Here is a 14,396-nt window from a genome sequence, read left to right on the forward strand (position 1 = left end):
CTATTTTACTGCACGACAGTTGCCTCTTTCATCGCATTTGGACCAGTTAAGATCAGGCGTGTGCGCAATGCAGTGTTTTTCTCTTTCTTTCGCAAAATTTGGGGCTTCGTTGTAAATTTTGGAAACGGGAAGAGTGACATTCTTTGCATGCGGATGAGTCGGGACTCTAGCTATAACAGCACCTTTAACCGCAAGGGTGAAAAATGCGATGTCGTCGCACTTATATGCCATACTCTTCCGTGTTTTGACAAGGAGAAAAAAAATCGCGAGGCCGGGCTATTTTTTTTTCTTGCATCTCTCACACAGCTGCCCGAGCGTTCCTTTCCCGGGTTCCGCTTAAACTCCCGGCTCTGTCGCGGCAATCATACCGATTCCGCTAATCTCTTACGCGGACATTACAAACCATTTACGCCTCTGCAAGAGGTATGGGACCCTCCAAAGGTCTCGACAGAACCGGGGAGTTCCTCCTTAGACGGCTTCAAACCGGGTCTTTCTTGAATCACGCCGTATTAAAACACGTGGACCCGACTTTCACGGACAGGTGCAAATTCTGCGGGCAGTATGCTGACCTATACCACATGGTGTGGGCCTGCCAGCACAATCACATATAGCCGTTATAAGTCAGCCAACTAGGGAGGGCTGGCAGGCGGCCCTGTCCAGCTCGGACCTGGAGGCCCAGGGGGCCCTGGTCCAGAGAGCACGGTCAGCGGCGGCAGCCAGTGGCGCCCCGGAATAGGGACTGACACCCAGGGCAACGACCATCCCCACCTCCCTTTCCCAATTCAGTACAATGCTGCAATAAGCGTTTTCTCCTCCTGCTCCTCCTCTTGTATATCTGATTATAAAGTGCAAGTCTGTTAGAACACATCAAGCACATAAGGAATGCGAGACTGAATGAACGTTTCTTAAAGACCTTAAACGTAATGTGGTGATTAATGTCTCCTGGGGCAAATGAAGGTCTGTTCAGGGATGAGGGTATGTTTTTTTTTATTCAACGTTCCGGGAGAAGAACACAATCGCTGCCGAATAAAAGTTGACGGAACAGCAGGTTCTTACCTTCTCGCATTATTAAGTGTATGTGAGGGGTGGAAGCTTTCAATTAGCGTGGTCGTAGTGTAGGTAAACCCTTTGTGGTCTTGTGTATTGATTCTAAGAAAATAAATGTTTCGGCAAAACACCACTTTTTCTCTGTACGCCCATGTCGTATGACGTTTTGATGTATCGAACGCAGGCACGTACACACACAAGCACAAGGACTACTTTTGTACCCTGTAGTGGTGTTCCATAAGGTCAATATTGAAGAACGGACGTTTTTTCCTGTGTCGCTTCTGATTACGAAACAACGTTGTGTACCAGACGAATTAGGAAACCCCGTTCCCGGGCTGCAAACTGGGAAAGGTCTCTCCATTAATTTCAGCTGGTCAAACAGTAGAAAACGCCGATAAAGAGAACCCTTTTGTTGTATTTTGCTATGTTTCTAAGCATTGACGCCACAGCCGCAATTCAAGACCCCTTAATGACCTCGCAGCAACAGAATAGATTTTCGCGGCCAAGATCGACCACAATCAAACACTCGTCGTTTCGTCAACTAAACATAAAAGCTAAAAGAAGCCATTACTGGACAGCTTTAATGTCCTATACAAACTCTGGTAGACAACATTTCTGATGAAAGTAAGGACATTCCACGAAAGGCTTGCCACGACTTTTGTCCCCCAAATAAAATTTTTCACGCCCGAAGTCAAGGATCGGTTCCGAATAGAATAACACAGTGCTATGCCCATTTAACTATACCGTCATTATGCTTTGAAGCGTCTGAAAAATTCGTAGGCCATGAAAGGAACAAACATTAACCGCTGACTTCTTGAAAATGTTGCCAACTATACTTTTTGTTCGCAGGGAAGGAAAACTTTACATCGTAAGAAAAACATAAACCGCAAGGAAAGAGCAGGACGGAGAGGGAAGCATGTACGCGGCAACGATCGATAGGCACACGCGCCCAGATTTAATTTAAACGGTTCATGAGATAACGCGGCCCGGAAACGGAATGGGAGTACGTATAAGGGCGGACGCCCGATATGCGCATATTATCGGCGAGCGCATCGCCTGCACTACGCTCGTAATTACATGGGTAGTCACTTTGCACGGAATAAAGGCCTACCCGAAATGGACGAAGCGTAAAGAAAGAGGAACGGAAACGCGTGTCCGGTGGGTTCAACAGGCTTTGCCCCGGTTACTACTCCCCTGCCCGCGTTGAGAACAAGCACTTTTGAGCGTTTTGCGTTCTCATGCCTTTTCTTCTGTTCTTCGCTTCTCTATTGAGGCTTACGTGCGTAAGAACTCTAACTCGCAGTGATAACGGACGTGTGAACGCGGTAACACAAGCCACGTTTGCAGGCTGAGATGTTTGAACCTGGTTTTACTCCAGAAAGTGCGTAGCAGGGTTTGCAGAGCCTCTTCGAAGCATATATCCCTGGGGAAGATGGACGCCGGACCTGGAAATACCTGTACGCATTTTTACCAGTAGGTGTGTGGCGGTGTGTTTCGAACCACCCATGCCTCCCACAGCCGAGGAGGATGCGCAAAGGCCACGACTGCGGTATATTTAGGGTTAACTTTACGGTATGAGGTGAGCGACAGGGCGGCTGCAAGCTATCGGAGTCGGGACTGAAACGCCATCCTCATTACAGTTGACTTTTTAGAGCGCAGCTCTTTGGCGTCCGTTCCTGGGTTTCGCGTCGTCGTCGGCGTCGGCCTCGTAACCAGCTCCGCCCCCCTTTCATCCCCCCAGCGCTATCGGCGTCAGCGGCATCAGTCAGTCGCTGCTATCTCTTCCCTCCTCCCCTTATCGTGTTGTCCGCTTGCTGCGCGCGCTTCTGCCCCCATCGTTTGCCGCTGGGTGTACACGCCGCCCCCCTCCCCCCTCTTCCTGCGAGTCTCCGGTTGTCAAAGCGCCGGCTCGAACTTAATTCCTTTCTTCGCTCCTCCTCCAATGCAACCCCTGTGCGGTGGCAATCAGAGAGCCAGATCGGTGGCGGCGGATCTGTATATGTGCACCGCCCGAGCCGAAATTGCGAATACGTGTGAAAAATAAAAAAAAAATTCTGTGATAGCGCATACATGTGTTGCTCGATTTCTTTGCCTCAATCTATCGAAAAGGTGAAACAGCTTATTTGCTGCGCTCAAATTTCGCATTAGGAAGTAACGTAATCGTCGGTAATTTTTAGATTGAAAAATTGAACCGTTTCCTCATTTCCTTTGCCGTTTTTTGCGTCTCAAGCCGACGCTGTTGTTAGGACACCTTCGGTGACATTAACTAAGAGCAAATAAATCGAATTTGCTCTCAGCGCTCGTCTGGATTCTATCCGACTGCTAACATGCCTTATTAAAAAAATAAAAAAAATATCTTGTATTATGTGCAGTTGCGCTCGAAGTAACTCTAGGCTGTTCACAACTTCCAAGAGCGACCCTTCAATTCTACTTCGGTAATATTGTCAGGCAATATTCCAAACATCTTGAGCTCCTTTTCTTCATATGGAAAGCATAATTATCATCATCAGCCTAACTGATCTGAACTGCAAACAGTTAATTACAAAAGCCTCTTCCATATCCCTCCAGTTATCACTGTCCTATTCAATTTGCTGCCGCACTATAGCCTCAAAAGTCCTAATCTCACCTACCCACCTGACCCTTCTGTCCCCGCGGCGTTCATATTCTCTTGCAATCCGCTCCGCTACAGACACCGAAAGAAATTTGAATGGAAACGCTTATGTCCTAAAGGGTGCTATAGATGTGCATATGCGCGGAAAGAAAATAATTAAACTAAACATATTTGTGCCGCTTTTGCGCACGAGCATACTACCATGCAGCCCGCATTACCTTCGCTTGACCGTATATCAGCGCTGTCTTTCGCTTACTCTCATCATCGCTGAGAGGTCAATGACCCCCCCTTTCTTTTGGATTTACATTACCCCAGCGGCTGTTCCTTGGCAGCGAAAAACAAGGCCAGATAAAGCGAGCTGGGCTTCTCACAATTTAGTGGCCGGGTAACTTGACCTGGAGGTCGCTAACAGTAGTATAATGCGGAACAAAAACGGACATTTTTTTCACGAAGTTTAATTGTTTTAATTTCATCGTTAATTCCTGTGCCTACCTAACGAAGACCGAGCTGCTGCTGACTGGAAGGCAGTGCCTCTACATTTATTAGCAATTTTTTATGCAGCTGGATTTTCGTTCAGTTTCTAGCGTCATTGAACTGCTGAAAGAGCTTGGCTTAGTGCATCGTACTACCGTTGTTCCGCTACGATAGATGAAGGGTGATATCTTGCTTAAAGCCAGGAGAGAGGTCGACACCGAATCGAAACGCGTTCAATTGGTTTTAATAGACATCCGCTCCAAAAATATTGCATCTGCTTGTCTTTATTTTTTTTTCATTTTCATGCCGAAATGAATAGAATGACATCGCCTTTCTCTAAATTTCAGGTCCATTATTGATCAACGTGATTTATTTTGAGAGCGCGGAATCGAAATTTTATTTTCGAAGCGAAATCGCATCGACGAGTGCCGTGCTGGCGGCAGGTTGTCCGAAGGAGCCCGTTGCGCTAGTGATGAGCAAATGTGTAGGGGAATCTCACAAGGGGGAGTATACGTGTAATACAGGAGTAATTACTCATTGGCATCCACCCAAGCGCAGCCTAACGGCTACAAAGGGAGGCTATATAGCTTCCACAGAAACTTATATAGCTACCTGTATACAGTTAGACAGCTATACAACAGAAGATATATAGTTTCTATATATAGCTATACAGCTTCAGAGAAACTTATATAGCTATATAGCTATATAACAGAAGCTATATCTTCCACAGAAAAATTCATGCTGCTCCAGGGTTCGCATCCCTTTCCTTTACTTACCTTTGCAGCCGTATGACACCGCTTGGATGGATGCCAGGGAATAATTACTCCCTTATTGCTCTAGGGATGCTCTCAAGACTTGTTTATGCAAACGCCAGGTAACAAATGCAGCGATTACAGGAGCGCAGACAACAAGCGCACGCAGCTGAGTTCTCATAGCTCACAAACCACGAAGACAAGCACAGATAGACAAAGTTACGTCGTTCGGATAATAAAAATCAAAAGTCTATTAGAGTGCAGATTCGTTCTTAGGGAGAGGGGTGTAACCATTTTTTTTTCATCGGAGTGCAAAAAGACGACACAGAAGAGAGACACAGGCAGAAGCGGCGCATCTTTGTCTGCGCTGCATCATCTGTGTCCTTTTCATTGTGGTGAAAAATGCAGTCATTCCAACTGGCCTAACTACTGGCTCCTCTCGTACAGTTCAGGGATAGCCGCTGCTTCGAATCCTTTTGTAAATGTAACCTGCCGTGGTGGCGTAACCAGGAACGGAGGTGGAAACCAAACACTCTGTGCGGACTCAGCAGCAGGCAGTGTCCGCGAGTGAAGGGGGGGAGTAAGAACATGTATCGCCGCGCGACCACCACCGGTGGAGCGGAAGCAAGCAGAGATAGGCGCTGCTCGTTTCGCGTGTGGGGAAAGGAGTCGGTCGCGATAAGGGCATCCCCGTGTTCCGGATGACCGGCCACTTCATCTTACTTCCGACTAGCGCACCCCTCGGTCCACCTCGGCCGACGAGGGGTCTCCCGTCTAGGGAGCATGACTCCCGCGAGCTCCGGGAATGGCCGCCATGTTTCTCCCTATAGTTGTGGCCACGGTCTCGGCCTGGGCATTCGTTCCGCTACTCTCTAGCGGCGTTCGGAGAGGAAACGGGTTGGCGCAGTCCACGCGGCGTTCTTTATTTTTTCTTTCCCTAGACACCATTCCTTGTCGTCTGCCTGGTTCTTTTTTCCCCCACGTTTCCCTCCCGTTCCACTACGCGCGGTCTGGATGATTCTCAGGCTGCCTAGTGTGACGTAAAGTTCGCGCAGAGATAACTGTGAAAACCGGGAGCCGCCAACGAGCGCGGAATTCGTTTCAAGGACGAGGTATGCGCATGGGGGCGTGGGTGAGTGGTGTGTTTATTTTGCTACGAATGCGCAACGTTTACGAACACGAATATGCGAATATGTGCGTGAGAGCAAGTGTGCGTGTGTGTCAGAGATTGTATGGGTCAATGAACGTGTGCGTGCGCGCTGACCGATTCATCCGAAGCTCGGGTGATGCTATCGTGTGCACTCCACACAGCGTTTACTCAGAAAAGCACGAAGAGGTTTAACTAGTTCATGGACGACTTTCTTTGCGTAAGTTCTTTCTTCGACGAATTTCGCACATGTCTGGTGCTCGCTTGCAGGAATGGGTCGATACTTTCCGGGTCATTTTGTGAATCAATCGCCAGAACAAAAACTTCGTCCACTCCGTCCCCGAAATACGCTTTTTTTTTCTACACCGACGTCACCGTCGTCCTTCAAGACGACGTTGTCGGCAGTGTGCGTATTTGCCACATGCGTAATGGTGCCGTAGCCTTCCACTCTCGCTGCGCTCAGAAATAGAGACGGTTTTTATAAGTTTTCATTTTCCCCCACAGTGGCCTTTTGCCTTCCTCTCAAAATAAAGGACTTTCAATCAGTCAGTCAGTCAGTCAGTCAGTCAGTCAGTCAGTCAGTCAGTCAATCAATCAATCAATCAATCAATCAATCAATCAATCAATCAATCAATCAATCAATCAATCAATCAATCAATCAATCAATCAATCAATCAATCAATCAATCAATCAATCAATCAATCAATCAATCAATCAATCAATCAATCAATCAATCAATCAATCAGTCGTCAATCAATCAATAAGTCTGTCAATCAATCAATCAGTCGTCAATCAATCAATAAGATAATACTGAACCCTGCGGATGCTGTGCACGAGTGGGCAACTACAGCCAGTTGGCATCACTGCTTCTTGATTGGAGCACATCAAGAGTCAACCCAAAAGATACAACGCATTAAAGAGAGAACATAACTAAGTGCGGTGATGATAGTCTCCATGGATCTTTCAAATTATGTTAATAAAACACAAGCAAAAATAATCTGATCGCAGGAAAGGACGATTAGACCACAGCAGTTCGAGCTAGAATTCTGTGTGTCGCAACTGTCTCTTCCAGCAGCGATGTTTATAATAGCATTAATTCCCTTACACGTTCCCGAAGCACCCGCTTTCATACCCTGGGTGGTGCCTCAGTAAGTATCTGTACTGAATCACTGGGCACTCGGATATACCTGCTGTGCGCTGTGATGAAGATGGAGAGGGTGTAGTCTCGTGTCCATGTTCTCAATCCTTTTATCGTTCTTCGTTTCAGTTTCACATCTGTGTTGAAGGAAAATGCTGTCAAGGAAGCGCATAAGAGGAATGCATTACCGATTATCCTGCTTTCCCTATTAGGGAACAAGAGCTGAGCGCTTGCATTACGTATAGCTACATGATTAATACCTTTTCTTTTAGCACATAAATACATCCCGCTCCTGTTCTGAATCGAATGCACTTGTGTTGCGGAGAAGCCTGCGTCTTGTCCTGCGTCGCTGTACACAGCGTTCCCGCATCTATACAGATATCAGCATCGGCGCCCTGCTGTTCTCGCTCTGACGCGGGATTAAATTCGCAAGGACATAAAACACAGCTCCAGATTGAAGCTAAAGCACGTCGCCCAATCAACGTGATTATTAGTGGATGCCTGCAGCACCGCGTCGCGAAGACATGCACGGAGGCTTTCTTTTTTTATTTGCCGCCACCGCAGCAAAAACAGGGCGATTAGAGCGCGAGCGAGCACACAACGCTCGCTCCAGAACAAGAAATTAAAGAAAAAAAAAGATTCCACCGTGCGTCGCGAAATTACGTCCAACAAAGCAGCAACGACGAAGGGAAAGCCACTGGGAAGCAGGGATAAAACAAAAGGGACGCGCGCGTATGGTATAGAAGCGGAGTAAAATGAAAGGCGGACAGAAAATGAACTCCCATTTTACACAAGAAATTAGTCGCCGGGGCCGCCGCGCGCGGACTCGTCCGCTTTCGTGAGATGCACCCTTTCTCCCCTTTCTTCCTTCGCCACCATCGCTCCCGTTTCCCTTTGTTCTCCGGGGAGAATAAGAGAAGCTCCTGCCCGCCCTTTTAATCTCGCTCTGTTGCGACGTGCTTCTCGCTCTGCTGATTGGCTGGCGGCCGCCGAGGCGTACACTACTCCCGTTTCACCTTCCATCCTTGCCACCGGCTGTGCCGCGCTTCTTTTGCGGACAGAGCGCGTGCTCGCAATTAAGGCCCGCGCATATGCATGCACGGCAGAGTTTGCCCCCTCGGGGAAGTCGGGTAAGGGGGCTTCTCGGTCAAAGGTCTTTCTAACCCGCTCTCTCTTTTTACTCGCGCTGCATTTAAAAGCAATGGAAGAGGCGACAACGCGCGCCTCTGCTTTCAGATTCGCGGACAAAGGTGCCACAAGTTGTCGGCAAGTTGTTTTTTGCGGAGCTGTTCTCTGCCTTCCGGCTTCTCGCACTGCGCATGCGCGTCTGGAACTACTTTTGCGTCCGCTCGGCCCTTGCCTCTCAACCAGCCCTCGCTGTGGCTCTGGAGGTGTCTATGACTTTGGACTGTTAAGTCCGAGGTAGCGGCATCAAATCCCCAGGTTAGCGAACACGCTCAACTAACTGTACTGCAAATCCCAGGCGCTACGGTCGCACTCTGTTGGAGCCGGAATGCGAACGTTCCTGTGCGCTGCGCGATACGAGAACGCGTTAAAATAACTCTGAGAGGTCGAAATGAATTTGGAGCCCGACATTAGGGGTTCTTGTAGCTTCGGGTAGTTAAATACCAAAGACACAAAAAACAAACTTGGGGAGCACTTTACTCGCCTTAAGGGTGGAATGCGAAATCATTAGAGATTCCAACTGTTTTTAACTTACCGTATTTTCCGGTGTATAAGACGCACCCTTGTATAAGACGCACCCGCCATATATGCAGGCTGTCACTGAAAAAGTTGGTATAAAAGACGCACCCGTATATAAGACGCACCCCAATTTATCCACTTAGGCTAGTGAGGGTTAATTAAACACGCTTGCGCGACCATCGCGAAATTCACCGTACCTCTGATAAACTCTGAAGCAACGCTAAGTGGTCGAAAAAGGCAACACTCACGCCATACCCGCCCACGTCTTAGAAAAAAAGGAAGAAAAAAACGAAAGAACTCTCCAATATGTCCATAAGAACATTTTATGTATACTTAAAACCTTCGAAGTCTTCATCTTCGGATGGACTAATATACTTGACCTTATATTTTTAAGTGATCACTTTTCAGTACACACAGCAGAACTCGAAATCATTGATGGCATATCAGACCACAAGCTAGTTCTATGCGCTATCCCTACATGTAACAAAGATGCTCCTCCAAGTTCGAAAATTACATACCTCGACTACAATAATACTCAAGATTCTGACATAATCGATCACCTCATTGATGAATTCTCGGCATTTGAAGAAATGTATAAGAAGCCCTCCACACATATTGAATTTTTAAGGTCCATGTTCAAAGATACCGTATTCTTCTGCATCCGTAACTACGTACCAACTAAAACAAAAAGAACTAGGAAACATAACCCTTGGATAACACGCAATGTGATTCATGCCAAACGCAAAGTAAAACGGCTGAGGAAATCATTGAAGACAAAAAGCAAACCTCGAAACAATGGTCGCCTTGCCAAGGCTATTAGGGATTTAAAATCAAAGATTAAGTCAGCAAAAACCACTTATTTCTCGAAAACACTGCCCAATTTTCTAAAAAGCTCTCCCTTAAAATTTTGGAATTTTCTAAAGCCTAATAAAGGACGTAAGAACCCTAATTCCCAAGAACAAGATATAAATTATGCTAATTCTATGAATAATTACTTCAAATCCATTTTTACTGTTGATGATGGTGTTATCCCCCCTTTAAGTACTGTATTTATAGAACACCTTTGACACCGACAAGTATAAGCGAAAGAGGTGTGTTAAATCTTTTACTTAACTTAGACACAAAAAAAGCGCCTGGCCCTGACAACATACCTAACATATCCCTCAAACGATATGCCGAATGGATCGCTAAGTACTTATACTTACTATTTAACAAATCATTATCGACTTGCACTCTACCGAAAGAATGGAAAATCGCCAAGGTTATCCCTGTTCACAAATCTGGAAACAAGAACGAACCCTCTAACTTCAGACCCATATCGTTAACCTGCACAATATGTAAACTTCTTGAGCACATCATTACTAAGTATATAACCACATTCCTTGAACAAGAACGCATTCTATCCCCCTGCCAGCATGGTTTTAGAAGTGGCTTATCAACAGTGACTCAGCTCCTGGAACTAGTACATCATCTGTCTTTGAGCATTGACAACCAAAAACAGGTAGATATGATTTTTTTCGAATTTTCGAAAGCATTCGACCGCGTTTCACACAAAAAATTAATCAAAAAATTGGAATGCACATTTGGTAACAGCCCCATTGTTAACTGGATTGGGGACTACCTCTCTGGTCGCTCCCAATACGTTGTGATTAACCACCAGCCTTCCTCATTAGAACGTGTAACATCAGGAGTACCTCAGGGTTGCGTCTTAGCTCCAGTTTTATTCTTAAACTTTATCAACGATCTGCCCTCATATGTCAATGTTAATATTAAACTCTTTGCTGATGACTGTATAATTTACCGCGAAATTAACACACCAGATGACCACATGGCCCTAAACCTCGCTGCAGAAGCCGTATCTAGGTGGTGTAAAGACTGGCAGATGGCCCTTAACATTAATAAGTCCGCTCTCCTCACAATAACCAGAAAAAAACATTAGTCGTCCTACACTTACGTTGTCAACAACGCCCCCCTCACTCGAGTTAACAACTATAAATACCTCGGTGTAATAATATCCAATGATCTCAGATGAGATTCACATATCACCTATGTCACATCAGCCGCCGTTAAAAGACTCCTGTTCCTCAAAAGGCATCTTCAACAAGCTCCTCCTCCAACAAAACTAATTGCATACAACGCTTTCGTACGATCGGTACTCGAATATGCGAACGTTGCATGGTTTCCGCATACTAATTATCTCATAGGAAAATTAGAAGCTATCCAAAGAAAGGCAGTAAGATTTATGTTTAATAAATACAGGCCTACTGACTCACCCACTGAACTACTCAAGACAGCCGGCATTCTCACTCTGGAAAATAGAGCTAAACTTGCACGACTAAAAATACTTTACCAGTTACTCCATAATCAGCTTAACCTTGATAAAACTAGGTACCTTATGGCCCCAGAGACAAGACCTACACGTCACAGACATTCAGAAACATTAAAAGAGCACACATTTCGTACTGACTGCCTGAAATACTCCTTTTTTCCACTTACAATAAGAGAATGGAACACCCTTGACCACTCCATTACCCGCAGCCCTTCACTAGATATCTTCACTCAGTCAGTAGAAAATTATCTTCACTCGTAAACACACTTGAATTCTGAACCTTTGTTGACAACTTCCTTTTTTGCCTTGCTATTTTTCTTACCAGTGCTTGTTCGTTTCTAATGTCATATTTATCCCATGTATTGATTATGTTATCTTGTCTTGAACTAACTGTACAATCCGACGATCCTATTGCTGTACCCGTGACTTTTATGTATTGAACCTTAATTAAGTGCGACACTGTAGTCGTTTATACTGCCCTTCAATCCTTCTTCTTGTTCACTCTTTGTGTCCATTATTCATGACGTTGTTGTAGTTTAAACTTTGATGTGCCTTGTTCCAGCGCCCTTCCTGTTAAAATCCCCAGTGGATTGACAGTATCTTTAAATAAATAAATAAATAAATAAATAAATAAATAAATAAATAAATAAATAAATAAATAAATAAATAAATAAATAAATAAATAAATAAATAAATAAATAAATAAATAAATAAATAAAAGTTCGCCCATTTCTGGAGGCAACGCGGCTGAAACATTCTCTTCGCACTACGTACACAGAGCAAAGAAAGTTGCAAAGGGTGGGTAAAAAAGAACGCCGGTTTGTCTTGACACTGGCGAAGAGCCCGATTGTCGTAATCTTTTGACATTTTACATTACTTTTGCTTGGGGCCTCCGAAAAAGTCGCGTGTTTGGGATCCCAGAAGTTGTCATCCCCGCCGTTTCATGATAAAGTTCACCTAAAAAAAGTTGCGCACGGCGGTCCCCGTATTGAAGTATTAACCGTGTTACAACCGCGTCAATGGTAGTGATATTTTTTCGGTAAAAAAAGCTTGAGCATGAACCTCAGTAATTTCTGAATTCGCAAAAAAAAAACGAAATATTCTCATATCAGACGCACCCTTGTATAGGACGCACCAGCAAGATTTTCGAAAAATAGCCGCGTCTTATACATCGGAAAATACGGTACTGTGAAGAAGAATATGGGTATTCTTCGCTAGCCGAAGCCAAGAACCGGCTCTAACCGGATTTTACCGCCATTTATCTTGCTTTTGTCCTCTTTCTTGCTTCTCTTTCTCATTTCTTCAGTAGGCAGGTTGCGTTGACGACACTAGGTCACGCGACCTCTTTTTACAAATCAATAATTTAATGTCCGCCTGCCACGGTGGGCAGCTTTCTCACAATCCGGTGAGCCGGTTGCCACCTCTCTAGATGGGCAGGTTGTGATGACGTCACATGGCCACGGAGCCTCTGAATCCGGTGAGCCGGTTGCCACCTGTCCTGATGGGCAGGTTGTGATGACGTCACAGGGCAACGGAGCCTCTGAATCCGGTGAGCCGGTTGCCACCTGTCCCGATGGGCAGGTTGTGATGACGTCACAGGGCCACGGAGCCTCTCAATCCGGTGGGCTGGTTACCGCCCGCTGCGGTGGACAGGTTGTGATGATGTAACAAAGCCTCGTGACCTTTCTTGATCAGTGAGAGAGTTTCGTCACTCATGACGTCATTTTAGCAGAGTGCGCACTCTAATGCTACAACATTAATTTTTTGTTAGCCTCCACGTTAGCCTACACGTTTTTTGTTAGCCTCCACGTTTCTGCCGCATAGGTGAGTGCAAGGCAGCCTTTTAATAGTTGCTGGCTGTCAAGGGGGCCGTGTGTGCCGAAACACTGTTCACATGAGTCCCCCTCCTTCCCCCCCCCCTCCCCTCCCCTTAGGAGCAAAAGCATGAACTGAAACCCAACTGGAAGAAAAGAGGAGAGGAAGACGAAATGCTAATTAAAGTTAGAATAGCGCAATTATTCCCTTTGTATTCCTGCTAGGTAGACGCGAGTTTCTTTGCACGATATGCGGTCACGGCTAGACGGTTCACGAGGGTCGACTAAGGATTCACGCTCATAAAGGGAGGGATGACAGGGCCCAGTGTACTAGAAAGAATATCGCTAAGCGTACGGAGCTGGGCTAGTTCCAGAACCAGCTAGCTCAGCTCTCTAAGCTTAGCGTCTTCCTGCTGACCATACGAGAGGTAATGTCGCCGTTTATGGGCATTTTCACATGACAAGAGTTGAAAGAGAAAGCTAGAAAACAATGACGAAAGAAACGCGAGTCACTGTGAAGTTCACAGGCATTAAGAAAAGCGAGAATAATCGACCGTTCTACGCCCCCTTCGATTTGTCCGACGCGCCCTCAGCTAGCTACGTATTTTTATTTCTTGGTATATGCCGCTGTTTTGAACTCTGCTTTTTGTGCGCGTTGAAATCAGTGCTCTATCTGTAACGAGCACCGAAGGGTGGAACGTTTCATATTGGGGATATCAGTAGGCTTTCTCGCCTGTGTGCGAGGTCTCGCCTGCTGCACTGTGCGAGATGGTTTACGGTGGTGTTCTGCACAAAGTAGCAGGATCTATCGCACATTCTGCGCCTATTTTTACACAGTATTTTTTTTTTCTGCTTTTGTCTCTTCAATGCAGGCGTGGTGCTAAGCGAGCACATCCGGCATTTCGAACCCCTGTTTTTCAACCACCACTCCTTCCGGGACCAGCACCACCGGAGTAAAAGGTCGCCCAAGTTGGACATCCGCCTGGAGTTCGCCGCGCACAATCGGTGAGCATCGCAATCAATCAATCAATCAATCAATCAATCAATCAATCAATCAATCAATCAATCAATCAATCAATCAATCAATCAATCAATCAATCAATCAATCAATCAATCAATCAATCAATCAATCAATCAATCAATCAATCAATCAATCAGTCAGTCAATCAAATAACTGAATCTATCAGTCAAGCGACCAATAAAGCAAGCAAGCAAAAGAACAAACAAACCATTAATTAGTTATTAATTGCGTTGCTAATAAACGCGTGGTCAAGCTCAATCTACAGGACAACACATTTTACTACAGGAATTGTTTTGAGGTTTTCCAAAGCCCTCACGAAGCGCATGAAAAAAACGCTAGTAATAGTTCTGGCGCCGCGG

The 14,396-nt window shown here is 45.7% G+C and overlaps 1 protein-coding gene across 2 annotated transcripts in view; it reads left to right on the plus strand.

Moving 5' to 3' along the window:
- LOC149339135 (disintegrin and metalloproteinase domain-containing protein 10-like) overlaps positions 1-14,396 on the plus strand; it is a 183,955-nt gene that overhangs the window by 117,379 nt on the left and 52,180 nt on the right. For both annotated transcript variants that reach the window (XM_089547960.1, XM_089547959.1), the window contains exon 3: positions 13,889-14,021. In XM_089547960.1, coding sequence (XP_089404086.1) covers positions 13,889-14,021 — 133 coding nt within the window. The remainder of the gene's footprint in view (positions 1-13,888; positions 14,022-14,396) is intronic.

Source organism: Amblyomma mixtum, chromosome 6 (genome assembly GCF_055824585.1).
Source record: "Amblyomma mixtum isolate Tamu chromosome 6, ASM5582458v1, whole genome shotgun sequence".
Classification (NCBI taxonomy): domain Eukaryota; kingdom Metazoa; phylum Arthropoda; class Arachnida; order Ixodida; family Ixodidae; genus Amblyomma; species Amblyomma mixtum.